We start from the raw sequence: 18,541 nt of genomic DNA, 5'->3' as shown, positions 1-18,541 counted from the left end.
GGCGCTGTCGAGCCCCTCTGCCATGCCCGGGTACCAGCTTCAGCCCGCCCTAATGGCTGTGGGTTCTGACCCCGTGTGCAAAGTTTCAAGAGTTTTCGAGCATGTTAAGGGCCCCAAAAGCCCCTGAAACCTTGAAAAACAATAATTAAAAGTATTCTCACTCAGCAGACAAATCCCCCCCCCCCCTTCCCTCTCCCTCTCACAGAGAGAGAGAAAATTATTCAAAACATCCACATTCAAACCAAAATATCTGACTTCCTGTTGGTCGGAGCTAATGACTTTAAACTAGAAAGTTGTCCGGCTTGAAGAGTACATTATACATACCGAGTTTTGTTCTTGTAGATAAAACTAACCCCCCCACTTTTGTCAAAAGGGGGCACTACTGAGCCCCTGTACCACACCCGTTTCTGAAACTTTGCATATGTCTACTAGGTAACAAATGAGATGTGTCTGTCGAGTTTCATGCAATTTGAAGAATGTTAAGAGTCTCAAAAGCATCCAAAAAGAATATTAAAGTTTGATGCGTTGCCATGGCAACAGTATTTAAGACATCAATAATCCTTTCACCGGTCTACATCTGGCATGTGTTTACATTATACACATAAAGTTTGAGCCAATCAGGTAAAAATAAGAGGGTGATTTAAAAGCATTTCGAAAGTGACACACTACCTGCTGCCAGTTGGTGGCGCTATAACTTTGACTCACAATAGTCACATCCATTTGACCGGCCTCTTACAACCAACACACTGCTGAAGTTTCATCATGATCAATTAATGTATAAAGAAGTTATAACACACTTCCTGTTTCCATTATTCGCCATAAATTAGTTTCCTCGCCACGGCCAAACCGTTCGAGATATCCAAAATCCCCTGCCAATTTTTCATCCTCAATGTCAATGCACACCGAGTTTGGTGATGATCTGGTGAATTCCCTAGGAGAAGTGTTTCAAATTCCTGAGCGTGCGTTTCCAAACAACCCTAAATAGCCGACTTCCTGTTGGACTGACGTAAAACTTAGAGCACAAAAGTTGTTTGGCCCGATGAGATCTATATGTGTACCGAGTTTCAGATTATTACATGCAAGCGTGCTTGATCTATGGACAAGTGTTCAAACCCCATTCCAGGGGGCGCAGTCGAGCCCCCCTGCCACGCCCGGGTACCATCTTCAGCCCGGCCCTGATGGCCGCAGGTTCCGACCCGTGTGCAAAGTTTCAAGAGTTTTCGAGCATGTTAAGGGCCCCAAAAGTGCCCAAAAGGTAGTAAAATAATAATAATAAGAAGAAGAATCCTTAGGAAAACAATAGGGCCTTCGCCTTTTCAAGGCTTTATTCCTATATTCCTACAGTATATGATGAGCCGCTTAACAGAAGAGCATAATCAATATATTTAGCCAGAGAGAAAGGATACCCCCCCAGGCAGTCCAGAGCGAAGGGGTTCATTTAATACTTGACGGAAAATCTCTTTGAAAGCCACGTCATTAAAGTCCACCATATAACAAAGTTCACAAAAGTCCTCAACATAAATTTCTATAGACCGGCGTGTCAAAGGTGCAAGAGACGAGAAACTGCTGGGTTCATTTTGGGGTGGTCATGTATTCTGTAATAAAAGGTCCACTGCAGGCAAGCTTGGATAACCCAAATGCAGACTATTCAAGTAATCCCAAACAAAGGCATGGCACTCTAAACTTCAACAAGCAGAAAACTCAACTTTACAGATAACAGGAAAATAATGCAACAAAGTTTGTTTCCAGAAGAAAATTGGGTCACAGTCCAGCTTAAGTAAGTTCTGTAACATTTCATTTTTTTTGTTAAAATTTTTTAATTAATTAAGTTAATTTATGTATACTATAGCCGCTCTGGAGAAAACCGTGATGTCATCGTCCAGCTCAGTTCAGTTCTCATAGTGTGAGATGGTATCAATGCAGGCAGATCACTATTATTGTTGAAAATTAAATTAAATGTTACATTTAATGTCCCCAACTAAGTTGGCCAAAAGCCGATGGCAACAAAGGTGAAAAAGGCGACAATGGCAAGGAACCAAAACTCCATCAGGTGGCAGAATGGAGAAAAAAACCTTGGGAGGAACCAGGCTCTGTCAGGGAACCTTATATATCAATAAATATAAGGCCATATTTACACACAAACTGACAACCAGCCACAACTTTCAGACGCCATCTTTATTTTTCTAGCTCAACTGTCACCGAATGGAAAGCACAGGATTGTGGGATATCAAAGGCAGCGAAGGATACATCTATGCTGCCGTCAAAAAACGATCAGATGAAGGTATCTCAGGAGACAGAAGGTGAAACTAATAATGTATTCAGACGTGCCTTGATGCTTAACGACCTTGGACTGCGTCCCCCTAAGGAAGCATTTATCAGGTTTCGGAAGCATCTCAAAACTACCTGTGACAACCGGCTGCAGGATACAAGCACAGTCAGACTGTGACTGTGATTATTAAAGTTGATTGAAGAAGCAGCAGCATTGCAGCAAAATGGTAATAAATGTCACAAAAAGGACATATCCCTCCGGTGCAGAGAAAAGCAAAAAGAAGAAAACCAAGGAAGAGAAAAAACAGCAAGATAATAGTATGTTAAGAAAATGAATGTAAACTAAACTAGGCTATATCTTCTTATTTTAGGAAAGTTCATGTAGGGGTGTGCGATTTCATTTTTGCTTGTGGATGGTTAAAATATCTCCACAATCTGGTTTTAAAGAAATATCGTAGTATCGTGCTGCAGCGCACATTTTATCAGTTGCAGTTCTGGCGCCTCCGTCCCAATACTATACAACTCAACATACTGAAATAACTGGCAGTTATTCGGTAGAACGTGGGGGCAGACCAGAGCTAAGCTAAGCTATTGCACTTTTACTAAGCTAATTGCTAGCAGCACGAAGTATGAGCACTCGTGTCCCATACACCGCACGACCATGAGTGTCTCTGCAAATGGAGCATCGGTAAAGCAAACCAGCAGGAAGCAGAACTGTCTTCTTTCTCCGTTTATATAATAAGAACTGCACAGGTAAGGCCCTATCGCCAGATTCCTCCCCTACACATCTCTCTCCATGACGGTGAGAACCACATTTTTACATAACAAGTCAGTAAATGAACCAAGCCCACCCGAACTAACTTGAACATAAACACATGTAACAACCCCCCCCCCCCCCCCCCCCCCCCCAAAAAGGTTAGTGTTCCCACAACCCTAATCTCCCACAACAAAATCCAACAAATGTCCCGGCCGGCGTCGAACACACTTCGACCTCCCCGATGTTCTACCCCCAGCGTCAGGCTCATCCCTGAGTCCGTTACTGTTGATTCTGGGGAGCCTCTCTGGCTTCCAATCATTTTTTTCCTCTGGGACCAGTGGGTGGTACGGTGCCAACCGATCGTTATGAAGCACCAACCGTCTACCCCGTCCAGGCATTCAGACCAGGCCAGGGGCAGATGCTGGTCCCAGTCTCTCTGGTGCTGAGTGGTCAAGATGGGTGGCCAGAGTGCGGTTGAACCGCTCAACCTGTCCTTCACTTTGCGGATGGAGGAGAGGTTCTTGTCCTCTTTACCCCCAACCGCTGGCACACCTCACTGAACAATCGGCTCTCAAAGTTCCTCCACTGGTCACTATGAAGTTCGTCCAGCATCCAGAACCGGGCGAACATCTCGTCCACTAGTCGTAGTGCCGACATGGAAGCACTCTGATCCGGCACCGCATACGCCTCTGGCCACTTTGTAAAATAGTCCATAGCGACCAGGACAAAACGGCTGCTGGCCTCTGTGACGGGAAACGGACCGAAGATGTTGACCCCAATCCTCTCCATGGGTGCCCCGATTAGGTACTGCTGCAACTGCGCATTAGAGCGTCGGCTGGGTCCCTTCTGTGCTGTGCAAACATCGCAGCAAAACGTACAGCTTTGTATCCTGCCGACATCCCGGCCAGTAGAACCGCTGCCGCAGCCACCACACTACCTTGGAAATTCTAAATTCCGGCCAGTTGATAATACCTAGAATATCAAAATCGACTGCTGGCGGTATATCCTTTTCCTATTTAGCACCAAAACTCTGGAACAACCTTCCTAACATTGTCCGGGAAGCAGACACCCTCTGTCAGCTCAGATCTAGAAAAAAACACATCTCTTTGGCTTAGCATACACATAACACATTATAGACTTATATAATTCAATGTTAGGCTGCATAGATTAGGTCAGCCGGAACCGGGAACACTTCCCATAAATCCTGATGTACTTTGTACATCATAAGAAGGATGGCGTCTACGCTAATATTAGTCTCTCCGTTTATTCCGAGGTTTACCGCAATCCACCGGATCCAGGCCGTATCCGGATCTGATGAAGGACCTGCGCCTGGACACGACGACAACGCATCCCTGAAGTGTCACTAGTCTCTCCCTAGTGAAGGCCTCCTTCCCTTTACCTCTGTACTGATAAAACTTTGTCGGGATAATCCCGATTCACGTGGCTACGCGGAAGCGATAAAAATTCTCAGAGCCACCAGGCACTGTTTTGTGCAAATGAGCGTCCGGATCGCATTAAAGGTTTTCTGTTAGAGCGGTGTCATGTTAGCGGCCCCTAAGTTAACAACTAATGATTGTTGCGACGGAAGTGAATCTATCAAAACTAACTTTAGCTGGACAATAACTTTATTCTAGAGCTGCTGTAAAGCCAAAACAATCTTTTTTACTTTATTTTCCTATTATCACTGTAAAGCTGTATAACTGTATAACTGAAAAAGGTGTCTAACTTGTAAGACTAGTCATACCGGTTTATGCAACCGGCCCATGCAATTATTCGCCTGCTGTTGCCTCAACTGCTCAGTGGTAAACTTAGAAAATGTGTAAATGTTCTTATTTGTAAATATCTTTATATAAATCTATTAAGCCCTAGTGTGCAACTATTTGTTATTTATTTAATATTTTCTTGTATAGGCTACTCTAATGTTTGTAATACACTTTTTTTTATTAATAAAAAAAGATGTAGTTTCCGTGAAGTTAGTTTAAAAAATAAGGGATTTGTGCACATATTAAAAATAAGGAATTTGTGCACATATTTTAGCATGCGTCAATGCTTGCTAAAATATGTGCACAAATTCTTTATTTTTTAAATAACTAAATGGAAAATAAATATTTTTTTTTATTTTAAATAGTTGTTAAAACTATTAAAAAAATAGTTTTTTTACAGTTAAATAATTGTATTTTGTAGAGTCACAGTTATAAGTTGACCAGTCATATAACGTTATAAAAGTCATATACCGGTAAGTTATAAAACGGCTTGCAATAGCATACTATTTCATGTCATAAACTAGCATGATCTTCTTTGTTTAAATCACGAGCTTTACTTTATTTTCATTTATTTGATCAGCAGACGCGCTTGTCTGAAAAGAGTTGTTTACTCGGTTGGTGAAATCAGCATTTGTATTCACAATTCGCATATAGACGTGCGTCTTAGTAAGTTTGCAAACTCACGAGCCCTTTGTCCCGATGCAGCACCTCCCACGAATTACACAACACTGAATAGTCCACATTAAACACCCTGACAGTGCACAGCACACACACCAGTAAACGCTTTGGACTGAAGTGTCGCTTTATTTTGTGAAAATGTCTGAGAAAGTTGTGTTGCATTACTTCAATGGAAGAGGGAAAATGGAGTCGATCCGATGGCTTCTGGCCGCAGTTGGAGTCGAGGTTTGTTGCTCTGGAAAACTTGTCCATCTCTATGCTAAAACAAAAGGCAGTTGCAAAAAGTGCAAATCGATTAACACTTTACATATATGTACTTTTCCTAAGGCTGTGCAATAAATGTAGTTTGTTTGCATATGACAATCACAACACACTTGCTTTAGAAACTGAATGTGTGCATTGTAATGTGATCTCGAGATTAATGCGTTTTTTCGCCTGGATTTTATTTTGTTCTTGTATTCACAGTTTGAGGAAGTGTTTTTGACCAAGAGGGAGCATTATGAAAAACTGCTGAATGGTCAGTTCAGTAAATTCCTCATCAGTCATCTTTTGTTATTTTATTAATATATTATTACATCATATTTTAATATTATTATTGTATATGAATGTGATTCCTGTGTGTATTGTAGATGGAGCCCTGATGTTTCAGCAAGTGCCTTTGGTTGAAATAGACGGGATGCAGCTTGTGCAGTCAAAGCCTATCCTGAATTACATTGCTGGAAAATACAACCTCTACGGAAAAGACCTTAAAGAACGGGCTATGTAAATATCAAATTTTAATGCAAATTTGTTCCGTAACTGTTATGAAACTAGATTGAAAAAAGTTCCCTTGTTTTTCCACCACACCTAAGCAATTATCACTGTATTTTTGTCCTGAAGGATTGACATGTATGCAGAGGGCACTAGTGATCTAATGGAGCTTATCGTAATGTCTTTTTTCACACCACCTGAAAACAAGCAGAAAAGTCTCAGTAATATAGAGCAAAAGGCAAAAGAGCGCTACCTTCCAGTGTTTGAAAAGGTACTGACAGCTCTGACTATTCATTCCTCACATTTTGAAGCATTTACTATCCACAAAATCGTGCATTTTCTTATATGACTTTTTTTAGGGTCTTGCAAACTCTCATTTCCTGGTGGGAAACCAGTTGAGCCGCGCTGACGTTCATCTTCTGGAAGCTTCTTTGATGCTGCAGGAGTTATTCCCTACAATACTGTCAACCTTCCCCAAAATCCAGGTGATCTGTTCCACGCTTTCCCACACAGGCCATCAACCCCAAAATTAGACTTAACTTGCTTAACAAAACTATTTCTGGTCACACTTTATATTAGGTGTCTTTAACTACTTTGTATTTGCATCGAAATGTAATTATCAGGTACAGTGATCTTATTGTGTTGATGTGGAAAACACTTGTGCTGATATTGAGGGGGATACAGGTAAGATTAAGGGTGGGTGACGAAGTCAACAGTGTAATTGTAGATGTTATTAATTGCAGCTGTAATTAAATGCAGGTATTTTTAAATATAAGTTCAACACTGTAAAAACATGTATGTACAATAAGGGGATTGCATCAAATGATTCATTAAAAGGTTATTATAAAGTAGTTAAAGACACTTCATACAAAGTGGGACCCCATTTTTCAACATAAGTTTTAGTAGGCTATTACAAAAAACTCTTTTTGTGAACATGTCTGTATCTTTAAACGCGGACCGTCAAGCAGTCAGAATAGAGTGATGTTAAGTTTCATTAAACATTCAAATTTATATTTAACACATAAAAACAAAAAACACAGTTTTGTTTGTCAGATAGACAGTAATAAGCCTGACCAATTCAGTCCATGAATCAAACCGATAATTCCTGTGATCTGTCTCTTTTTTAGCATTATGATTATGAATTTTATACAACTTTTCATTTGTTTCGCAGGCGTTCCAGGAAAAAATGAAGGCCTTACCAAGAATCAGCAAATTCCTGCAGCCTGGCAGTGCAAGAAAGCCTCCGCCTGACGAGGTGTACGTGAAGACCGTGAAGGAGGTGTTGAGCCACGTCTTTAAGTAGAAGTTAACTTATTTACAAGCTTCTTTATTAAAACTGAGACGCTAACATGGACAGATTTATTTGGAATGTACAAGATACAATTTTAATAATGTGAAATGAACATCGCAGCTGTTCAGTACATGTTGTCTGGAAGGTCGTAGTGATCGCTTAGAAGATCAGAATCCGAAACACCATCAGGAGGCTGAAATCAGAACAGACCGTCAGAAAACACTCTCAGACAGATCATCATCATCATCATCTTCATCATCATATTCATCATCATCACAGCATTTCATTTTCATTTCACATGTATTTTCTCCAGTAATAATATTGATCGTAATTACTATGGAGCATATAAATAAAAGATAATATTCAATCAGTCTTCCTTGTGCTCATGTAAAAAAAAAAACAGTGTGGGGAAAACATGACTTGAAACATGGTATTTTCAACTAGATGTTTACTTCTTGCATAAGTGTAAAATGTAAAGTTCATACAGATACTGTAATATAGAAAATACTTTTTTTGAGTTTTCGAGGACTACAATTCGAGATTTCACTTCACTTCATCTTCATTATCTTTCAAATTCTAAAAAAGGAAAACCGATAAATAAACTCTATACTAATCGAACAAAATGGTACAAATAAAGTGCAGCACATGCATTATCTGTGGCAGCTTTAACCATTGAAAGGATACGACAAAGATATTGCTTTCCTTATTCAAACTGACTTTTCCCCCGTGAATATATGATGGGCCCGAAGAATGAAACCTGTATCATATACTTGGATAGCAATATCACACTCATAGCCATGAGAAATATCTATATCAGACAGGCTGCAGCATTTATTTTGCATGAAAATATTGTTTCATCAAAAAAAATTAAACACCAATTTCATATAGGCTATATTGTATTTCAATAATTCAAGATTACATTAAACATGAATCTGCTTGGGTACAACAGCTGTTTGGGGGAAATCACCCGGTTTAAAATAGAAAAATCCCATTTTAAATGGTTCCAGAGCAAATACAGTACATATTATCATGGCTGAAAACACATTACCAGCTATACTAGCCATATCTTGATACTTCTGAACACAAGAATATAGTATATTTGTAACTGTGAAAGAGTTAACAATGCCACAAGCTCACACACTTTACCTCAGTCCTGCCATGATCCCTGCAGGCATTAACTTCCCAGATTTCCTGAATCTCATTCCCATCACAACTGTAAGTACGCCAGCAGACACTATAAAAAAAGCAATGAAAGAGAAAGTTCAAAGCTGACATTTGCTGCGTATTTCTAAAGAAGGGTTTTTATACTTACTCAAAGAGGTCCAGTAATCCTGTGGATCATTTGATATTCGAAAGGCTCCGTATGCAGACACACTTCCAAAGAAGAGTCCAGCAATTAATGACACCACACTTCCTGTAGAAGTCAAGCACTAAGATTCAATATCTTCAATATTTAGCTGCACATGTTCAATTTGAAAGGTGCATGAAAACAACAACAGCACAATTCATACCTTTTCTTTTATACCCCATAAATCCCCCCAGAGCAAGAGCTGCAGCATAAGCGAAGCCCCACCAGTCCACTGCCATCTTCTGCTAGAGAAAGGAGCATTCACATGTCATGCACATATGACTGAATAATAGCATAATTCAAGAACACACTGCAAATGAAGCTACATGACTAATCAAAAACATAGTCAACGAAATCATTACCAAATATCTCGGGTGAACTGCAGGTATGTATGATTAAATAGCTGGAAATGAGTTGTGCAAGTGCTGTAGGGCAGCTGTGCTGAAAAGCAGTCAAAAATCTCTGCTGAAGTTAACAACACGGAACTGACGTCACGATGACGCGAGAACAGGGAAGTGAGTGTGAAACGCAAGCGCGCCAAACGGACACCAGTGTATTTTAAACGACACATTAATCTCGTCAAAATATTAACATATAAATATAGATTCATCAAATCAAACTGTATTCTTTCGTACTGTACTGTACGCGCGCGCTCGTGTGTGTGTGTGTGTGTTTTTCCTTCAATGTAATTACCGTCGTAACGCGCAGGTTAATTCTCTGATAAGTATTTGATTCATAATCTAATAAAACAAGCGATGCTATATGCCATGTGACTATAAGGAATGATCACCTCAAAAATGTAAATGCAGGTGCGAATGGGTAAAACCGAGCTCAAAATGATTTTTGAAGCACGTCTGATATATGCAACGAAAAATTAAAATCACCATGAAATCAAAATAGACCATTTTTTTTTGTATGGAATATTGCAGTATTTATTATGAATTATTTATCCGTGCACATCATTATGTTTTTATTCATGTGCCTCGAAATCTTGAATTATAATAACTCCCCTGCAGAGACTTCTCTTCTGGGGCGAGGGCGGGGCAGCCTGTCACTCAAACTATATCAACCAATAGCAAACCACAACTATACATTGAAATCCCCACGTAAAAATCAATCCCCGCCCTACATTTGTTCTTGTTCGTAAATTAAGCTGTTTCACTCAAATATTTAGGTCTATAGTTTAACTCTAAATTGAACATATGCACGGTTACTCCCTGGTTTCCGCTTGGGCATTTACAGTTGTATTTATATTTCAATGCAGTTATCACACTTACCAAATCTGACAATAAACCAGTTTTAATGATTGCAATAAAGAATCGAATGGGAATGTTGTAATAAGAAACACGGTGTCTGTAATTAACATGCACACTCAACATTTTTCCATTCAAATGTTATTTTTAATGTAATGACTAAAAACATTATTTGTTCATCCTTCTGAGATTGTCTACATTTGTAAAACGGGATGTTTCAAGATGTTCGAAATACAACATTTGACAGAAACACTTTTATTTAAATATATTAAAATACACTATAACCAGTAGATGGCGGCAGAGGAGCATTTTTGGCTCAAATGAACTATTTTCTGTAGTATTTTTTTGCACACGTTTTGCTTTTGAATACACATGAAACATGTAACTATAAAAAAAATCACTATAAAATCACTACGTTTAAAAATAAATGTTGTCAAAGTGAAGTATGAAGTACTCACAAAGTGTCATGAAAAACAATAGCGCAAACGCCGCGCTCTCCCTCGCTTTATAATCACTGAAGCTGTCAGTCAGTGCAGCGCAAGCTTTACAGTGTTGATGCTTTTTTCCACATTAAAGTGTGAAAACTGATTGTCGAAATGAATTTTGCTTATAAGGAACACTGATCTTTTTTATGTCATCTTACACTTGAATAACTAAATTAATGCTAGGTGTGACTATGTGTGACTATATTCTGATTATAAACTAAGCATTACACTATTAACCGTTTAATCCCCCGGGTCACAATTGTGACCGCATCTTTTTTCTTATTTCTGGATGCTCTAAAAATGTTGTTATTGACTTTGGGCAAGAAATTCAACTTTTAAATGACAAAATAGATTGTCTTGATTAAAATCTATTAATGTCATGTGACTAGTGTGAAAGGTCACATGACCAGATCAGTTTACTTCTTGCTCGCACCTCTAGAAGAAGATGTCTTCCTCAAACTACTACAAAAAGTAGTATGTAAAACATCTTAATTAGAACAGATAGAACTATTTTGTACATATATTCTTTAAAGGGTCTACTACTGATATATTTTGAGAATTATACTCCTGCATATATATATTTTGCTCGTAAGACTTGTAAATTTGTTTACGGTCACAATTGTGACCGGTAGTATAACACAGTGCTTCAATTGAAAACACAGGTATTGGTAGTCATCGGCAATCCTACACTGAACATTTGCCACACCTGTGAGGGGGATGGATGATCTTGGCAAAGGAGAAGTGCTCACTAACACAGATTTAGACAGATTTGTGAACAATATTTGAGAGAAATAGGCCTTTTGTGTACATAGAAAAGGTCTTAGATCTTTGAGTTCAGCTCGTGAAAAATGGGGGCAAAAACAAAAGTGTTGCGTTTATAATTTTGTTCAATGCAGTTATCAGTATCCCAGAAACTTTCAATGGGTTGGACCTTCTAGACGTACGTGACCCCCCTCCCATACCCCCCCCCCCCCCCCCCCCAATTGAAAGTGACTGTGATAGTGATGGCTCAGATAGGGAGTACCATTGGTGAAACGGCCCATTTGCCAAGTAGACTGTTGAATGGCGATGCAGAGGTGAACTATCTGGAGGATTAGGCAGATGTTCATGACAACCAATTGGTGTGCCCCACACATGACCACAAACAACCCTTTCTACAACGTACGGTCCATCTTCAGTGCACTGAATGAGTGCACACATCTCCCTGAAACTGGCCTAGGACAGGGCCCAAGTGTAGTCATGGTCTAGCCCATAGGGGTCTAGCCGAACAAGCAGAAGTTCCTCCAGGGTGTAACTTTGTACATGACAACCTTTTCACCTCACTAAGCCTCCTTCACGAAATTACAAAACCAGGTATTGGATGTCTTGGAATGAATTGTGTCAATAGGTCTAATTGAAGAATTTGTATGAGTTCTGACTATGGTGTTTCCCACTGGTCACTATTGTGACCGAGTATAAAACCTAAAATTTCACTAACTTAACCAACATAAAATCAAAAAAGGCATAATGTTTGAGTGTTAGGAAGGTCTAAGGAGTAAAATGCATGTACTCAAGTTGCAGGAAAAAAATTGGGATTAAACGGGTTAATGCTGTTAAAGCTTCCAAAGGACATTGAAGATAGCGACACACCAACAAGTGACATTTCACCGGAGGTTTTCCAGCTGGCTTTTATTATTGCAGAAGTTCTTAAGAACATTGAAAATGCACGTCAACATCGAACAGAAATGCAGTAAAGCACTGTAAACCTATGTTTAGTAAGCCAAGAATGGGGACAAACAATCAATGATCACCATATGTACTCTTCTTTGGTCTGTTGTTGAGTATGGATGTAGTAGTATATGGATATATGGATCTGCATCACTAAAGAGGTCAGATTTTATTCACATGAATTACAGGTGCAATTCAAACAACTCCAATTACAACAATGCAAGTTGAGCCAGGAGAGTTTCCAATATACATAAGACGTCAACAATGATATGTAGCTTACTGGATCAATGTACAAGGGCATAAAACAGATCAATAATAGAAGAAGAAAAAAAACATTAATAGAGTTGGGAGACAACACATTTAGCAGGAATATGTTTTTGCATGGAAAGGAAGGGCTGCAGGAATGTCACTAAACAATATAACATTTTCACCGAGAATACCTCCTTGGTTATTTAGTCAACCTGATGTATAAAGGTTTTTTTTTAAATCCACTAAGAATAATGGACTTAAAGGGATGGTTCACCTAATAATTAAAATGTTTTCATCACTTACTCACCATCATGTTGTTCCAAACCTAAACGAGTTTCTTCTTCTGTTGAACACAGAATTAGATATTTTAAAGAATGTTGTTGTGAAACGGTAGCCATTGACTTCCATAGTAGAAAAACAAATACTATATAGAAGTGGCTGCTGTTAACTGTCTGGCAACCAACATTCTCCAATATATTGTAGTCTCTCTCATCTACTGTATGAAATAGGTCTCATACTGTACACAGACTGAAATCACTTCACACCACTCACGAGAGGGGGCGGTATGCGCCTAAAGCTGGTGTGCGACCCGCCATTTAACCCACAGAAGAAGAAGCCGTTCCGTTCCTATGGCTCTTCCTTCACAAAAATACACGATTCCCGCGGGGGGGTTCAAGCTTTCATGGGCGACACAGCATTTACCAGTTCATTTACTTAATAGCGCTTAAAATAAACACTAGGTTGTTTTTTTTAACCCCAACCACTAGGTTACACACATTGGGTCACTGCTGGGTTAACTTTACATTGTTGGGTTATATTTAGTAACAACCCAGCTTTTGGGTTAAACACTGTTCCCGCGGCGACGGTTCGAATTTTAACGGTTGAGTGACAGTCAACAATATACATGAATGTTAAAGGTAAGCCATGTCGTTTTATGATGTATAACTCTTTAATTATTGTGTATTGAGACGTTACATTTTGTATCATTAAGTTGTAAGTCAGTTTTGTTGTCCTGTATCGATTATATTATCACAGTTAGATCGCTAGCAGTAATAGAGTAATTACTAATTAGTAAAAAAGACTAGCGAAACATTTTAGATGTATTACTTAACGTTAACAATAACAATGGCTGCTTACATGTATGTCGATAAAGTAGGTCAATCAAATCATTATATAGCATTACGCCATATTTACTATATTCCGGACTGCTATAAGTTACTGGTGCCACTACAATTTATAAATTGTCATGCATGTAACTCTATTAAATAAATGTATTACATAAGTGGAATAGCCTCTAATTATACTCATTTTTCTAACATAACTACGGCTGTTTTTGCGTTTATAATGTGTTGTACTAAATGTGTGTACTTATGTTTTAGAGAAATGGATTCCTATGTGAAGGAAAGACTACAACAGTGGAACCTCTGCCATTTAATTGAAACATTTCAAGGTAAGCTATTTAAATTAGTAATAAATGGGTCATTGACAAGCAAAGCTTAAAAAAGGTGTTTTTAAAAAGAAAAATCTTTTCTTAACAGATACAGTGCATTTTTGAGTCATGAACAATGTTTAAACAAGTTTAAGTTAAATAATATTTCATTTAGGTAATTAAGATAACAAAACATAAAATATGTATTATTTATGTACTAAATATGATTTCAAACCAAATAGGTTTTCTAGGATAAAGTGATATATGTCATGTACTTATCAAATTATTTTAAAAGGGAAGTAATGCACTAGGACACAAAATATATTCTTTTTCTTCACATATTCTCAAAATATGTTCTTGTTCATCCTAACACAGAGGAAGGAGTGGATGAGGAAAGCTTCATGCTACTGGATGACGCCAGCATTGCCGCTCTAATCCCAAGAATTGGTTTCAGGGTTAAATTCAAGAAATATCATTCAGAACTTCTGGGAGTAAGTTTACACTCACTAAACAATGATAACTTTGAAGTGCAGTCAGTCAGGTTTGGGGAAAAACAAAATAACTTTTTGCACATCCAAATTTGATGACATTAACACAATGTTAAAAAAAATGCAGAACATTCAATTTCTTATGGTCATAGAGCAGACCCATATTAAATTTTGTCAAACCATAACAGTGTCAAACATCCACAACATAAAATTTGCACAATCAACATATTCCAACTCAGTCACCAATTAATCACATGGTGAAGCAAACCACTACTTTGATCACTGATATTGTAAATAGCTTGCTGACCATGACAATAGCTATTTTGCATGGAAATGCTCGCTCAGATCATCCTAATGTCAGTACCATAAACAAGCAATATGAGAGAGCAGCTGAACTTCTACTGAAACAGGGCTTTTCCTTTAGTCAGAGACGCATTAACTGGCAGCGAGAGACAGATGACAGTCCAGGACAGCTTTCAATATGTTCCATTGCAGCCTGTTCTTAAAAATAAATGCTAGAATACTAGTGCCCTTAAATGACAAGCCACCTGTGTTCTTAAAAACTCTCCATTCTGCTTGTCCTGTATGACATACAGGCATCAAATGATGCTGTGTTTTCAGCTGTTTACTGGCAGGTTGTTTAAAGTCCCTGTAAAGTCAAAATTAAGTATGTGTTCTGAGTTTGTCACACTACAGAAAAATGTGTTATTAGCCACCCAGCCAAATTTGAATGATAAAAAAAGCCGGCATGTACATAAAATAAGCTATCAAAATCTTGAAAAAAATGAGCAGTAGTCTCTGCTCTCGAACGCTGGGGGCGTGTCCTCTGGCTGCGCTGAAACCACGCCCACTAACACTCACCAGCTGTCGGCGCGACGGGAGGATGTAGGCCGAGGCGGGAGAGAGTCGGTTCGGCCCCATTCACCAGTAACAGCGGATTATCAGTGAATCCCAGTTGTCTCAGACGAAAGTTTATGAAAACTATCCCGTGTAAAATGATCACTACAGAGGCGAGTGTTTGCGGTGATCCTCAGCTCTCCATCAAGCTGGCTCTTCACAAAATTAATCCACCTCTTCTTGATGTGATCGTTTTTCAGAAATGTAAATAAGGACACCGATCTGTTTTGTACGTGATCACATCCAGGTAGTACGCATTTCCGTGACGAACGCATAGCTAGCTAGTAGGGCTGTGAATCTTTGGGTAGGCAGCGAATCGATTCGATTCACGATTCATAGGTTTTCGATTCAAGAACGATTTTTGCAAATTCAGAAAGATTCGATTCAATGCGATTCACATTAAAATTCGATGCGATTCGAATAATTTGATTCGATTCTTATTTTTTTATATGCATTCATAGGATTATTTAAATGCTTCCCCCAATAGCTCTTAGTCAGGGTGTGAATTATACAGCTGCCTTCGGGGGTCAGAGTGGGAACAAAACAAAAAATTAACGACATTTTGTCTATTGTTAACGTTAGTTCATGTTAGTTTTTAATGAATCTATTATTATAAAAAATATTTCCAAAGCCTATAAATTAGCATTTGTAAAAATTTAAACCAAGATTTAAAATGGCTTTAAAAGTATAGTTAGTTCATCATGCTAACTATTTTGTAGGAACACAACCTTAAAGTGTTCCTGGTACATTAAACATCCTTTCATTGTGAGACTGAAAATACCATGAACTTTCCCAACTAAACCTTAACTAACGTTTCCTCATGGAATAGCTACTCTTTGTTCTCTTTATCCGACTGAACATTTTCCTTGTGGTTCTGAAAGAAAACGCGCCGGGTGTCTACTTGTGCTATAGTAACTATTAATAATGCAACTTTAATGCGCATCTGATTGATGGATAAACCACGCGCTCTTATTTCAGTGTAATTAATGTTGTAGTTGTTTCATCAGTTCAGTTTAACGACATTAAGTTACATTTCATTCATCATACATGATTAATCGGAAGCGTGTGCATTTTAGACACCTATTATACGTTTTCTCTTTCCATGTAATAAATGCGCACCCTTGAATAAGTGGGGTTTTACTTCAACTGCTCAGGACGGGTATGACCCATTTCCGTAAAACTTCAGTATCTTATATTAAAGAAAATAACGGTGACGTTTCCGCGCAACGAGCGCGTTGTTCCAAAGCAGTGCCCGCGCAATGATATGGGAGCTTTATCAATGGCTTGCTTTCTCGATAGAGAGCTGTCATCTGCTCATGTGAACACCAATGGCTGTCCTGAGGAGAGCTCAAACATGGACTGCTCAAAAATCTGTAGATGAGATCTATATGGGACCGAGCGCGAGCGAAATCCAGTGAAAGATGGTAAGGGTGCAGCGAGTATGTGAGAGCTGTGAGGACGTGAAATGACGCCGCACAACGCCTCAATTCGCTCATGTAGTCATTTAATGTTTAAGTTTTAAAGCACTGAATCGATATAGAATCGCAAATTATTTGATTCTTAGCATTTTAAATCGAATATTGACCGAAATAAACGATTCACGATTCGAAATACATGTTTCAAGATCGATGCATATGCATCGTCAGGATTTGTAATCGATGCATCGAGAAAACGAATGAATCGTACACTCCTACTAGCTAGCAAACTGTAGACTGTAGTAAGTAATAGTACTGACAGTAACCCGCGATTAGGGGCGGGGCTAGCCTTAGGCGCTCCAGTGCGTCATCAAGTAGGGGCGTGGGCAGGAGCTCAGGGTCTCCTGTGCGTCATCAAGTAGGGGCGTGGCCAGGAGCTCAGGGTCTCCTGTGCGTCAAGTAGGGGCGTGGCCAGGAGCTCAGGGTCTCCTGTGCGTCATCAAGTAGGGGCGTGGCCAGGAGCTCAGGGTCTCCTGTGCGTCATCAAGTAGGTGCGTGGCCAGGAGCTCAGGGTCTCCTGTGCGTCATCAAGTAGGGGCGTGGCCAGGAGCTCAGGGTCTCCTGTGCGTCAAGTAGGGGCGTGGCCAGGAGCTCAGGGTCTCCTGTGCGTCATCAAGTAGGGGCGTGGCCAGGAGCTCAGGGTTTCCAGTGCGTCATCAAGTAGGGGCGTGGCCAGGAGCTCAGGCGCTCCAGTGCGTCATCAAGTAGGGGCGTGGCCAGGAGCTCAGGGTCTCCTGTGCGTCAAGTAGGGGCGTGGCCAGGAGCTCAGGGTCTCCTGTGCGTCATCAAGTAGGGGCGTGGCCAGGAGCTCAGGGTCTCCTGTGCGTCATCAAGTAGGGGCGTGGCCAGGAGCTCAGGGTCTCCTGTGCGTCATCAAGTAGGTGCGTGGCCAGGAGCTCAGGGTCTCCTGTGCGTCATCAAGTAGGGGCGTGGCCAGGAGCTCAGGGTCTCCTGTGCGTCATCAAGTAGGGGCGTGGCCAGGAGCTCAGGGTTTCCAGTGCGTCATCAAGTAGGGGCGTGGCCAGGAGCTCAGGGTTTCCAGTGCGTCATCAAGTAGGGGCGTGGCCAGGAGCTCAGGGTCTCCAGTGCATCATCAAGTAGGGGCGTGGCCAGGAGCTCAGGGTCTCCAGTGCGACATCAAGTAGGGGCGTGGCCAGGAGCTCAGGGTCTCCTATGCGTCATCAAGTAGGGGCGTGGCCAGGAGCTCAGGGTCTCCAGTGCGTCATCAAGTAGGGGCGTGGCCAGGAGCTCAGGGTCTCCTGTGCGTCATCAAGTAGGGGCGTGGCCAGGAGCTCAGGGTCTCCAGTGCGTCATCAAGTAGGGGCGTGGCCAGGAGCTCAGGGTCTCCAGTGCGTCATCAAGTAGGGGCGTGGCCAGGAGCTCAGGGTCTCCAGTGCATCATCAAGTAGGGGCGTGGCCAGGAGCTCAGGGTCTCCAGTGCATCATCAAGTAGGGGCGTGGCCAGGAGCTCAGGGTCTCCAGTGCATCATTAAGTAGGGGCGTGGCCAGGAGCTCAGGGTCTCCTGTGCGTCATCAAGTAGGGGCGTGGCCAGGAGCTCAGGGTCTCCTGTGCGTCATCAAGTAGGGGCGTGGCCAGGAGCTCAGGGTCTCCTGTGCGTCATCAAGTAGGGGCGTGGCCAGGAGCTCAGGGTCTCCAGTGCATCATCAAGTAGGGGCGTGGCCAGGAGCTCAGGGTCTCCTGT

General features: G+C 40.6%; 3 protein-coding genes across 4 annotated transcripts in view; 2 read left to right on the top strand and 1 right to left on the bottom strand.

The window, feature by feature from the left end:
- Positions 1-5,513: 5,513 nt before the first annotated feature.
- LOC143745502 (glutathione S-transferase 3-like) lies at positions 5,514-7,877 on the top strand. Its single transcript, XM_077237632.1, has 6 exons — positions 5,514-5,691; positions 5,932-5,983; positions 6,096-6,228; positions 6,346-6,487; positions 6,576-6,701; positions 7,388-7,877. The coding sequence occupies exons 1-6, from the start codon at positions 5,605-5,607 to the stop codon at positions 7,517-7,519; spliced, it is 672 nt and encodes a 223-aa protein (XP_077093747.1). The 5' UTR covers positions 5,514-5,604; the 3' UTR covers positions 7,520-7,877.
- On the bottom strand, positions 7,562-9,334 carry tmem14a (transmembrane protein 14A). 2 transcript variants are annotated; one of them, XM_077237633.1, is made up of 5 exons: positions 9,218-9,334; positions 9,019-9,097; positions 8,820-8,921; positions 8,654-8,741; positions 7,562-7,700 (listed from the first exon to the last, which is right to left on the bottom strand). In XM_077237633.1, the coding sequence occupies exons 2-5, from the start codon at positions 9,092-9,094 to the stop codon at positions 7,667-7,669; spliced, it is 300 nt and encodes a 99-aa protein (XP_077093748.1). In that variant the 5' UTR covers positions 9,095-9,097; positions 9,218-9,334; the 3' UTR covers positions 7,562-7,666. The 2 variants fall into 2 exon arrangements, with proteins under 2 accessions (XP_077093748.1, XP_077093749.1); XM_077237634.1 differs by having other exon boundaries at positions 9,019-9,100; positions 9,218-9,307.
- Positions 9,335-13,152: 3,818 nt separating this feature from the next.
- The window catches only part of LOC143745501 (uncharacterized), a 33,038-nt gene continuing 27,649 nt past the window's right edge, over positions 13,153-18,541 (top strand). The window contains exons 1-3 of the mRNA XM_077237631.1: positions 13,153-13,466; positions 13,929-13,999; positions 14,354-14,469. Of these exons, the coding sequence (XP_077093746.1) occupies positions 13,933-13,999; positions 14,354-14,469 (183 nt within the window). The 5' untranslated portion in view covers positions 13,153-13,466; positions 13,929-13,932. The remainder of the gene's footprint in view (positions 13,467-13,928; positions 14,000-14,353; positions 14,470-18,541) is intronic.

This window comes from Siphateles boraxobius, unplaced genomic scaffold (genome assembly GCF_051911475.1).
Source record: "Siphateles boraxobius isolate OS27281-9 unplaced genomic scaffold, OSU_SipBor_1 204, whole genome shotgun sequence".
Taxonomy (NCBI): domain Eukaryota; kingdom Metazoa; phylum Chordata; class Actinopteri; order Cypriniformes; family Leuciscidae; genus Siphateles; species Siphateles boraxobius.
The sequence above is the reverse complement of the archived record's forward strand: the minus strand, read 5'-3'. Positions and strand labels throughout refer to the sequence as shown.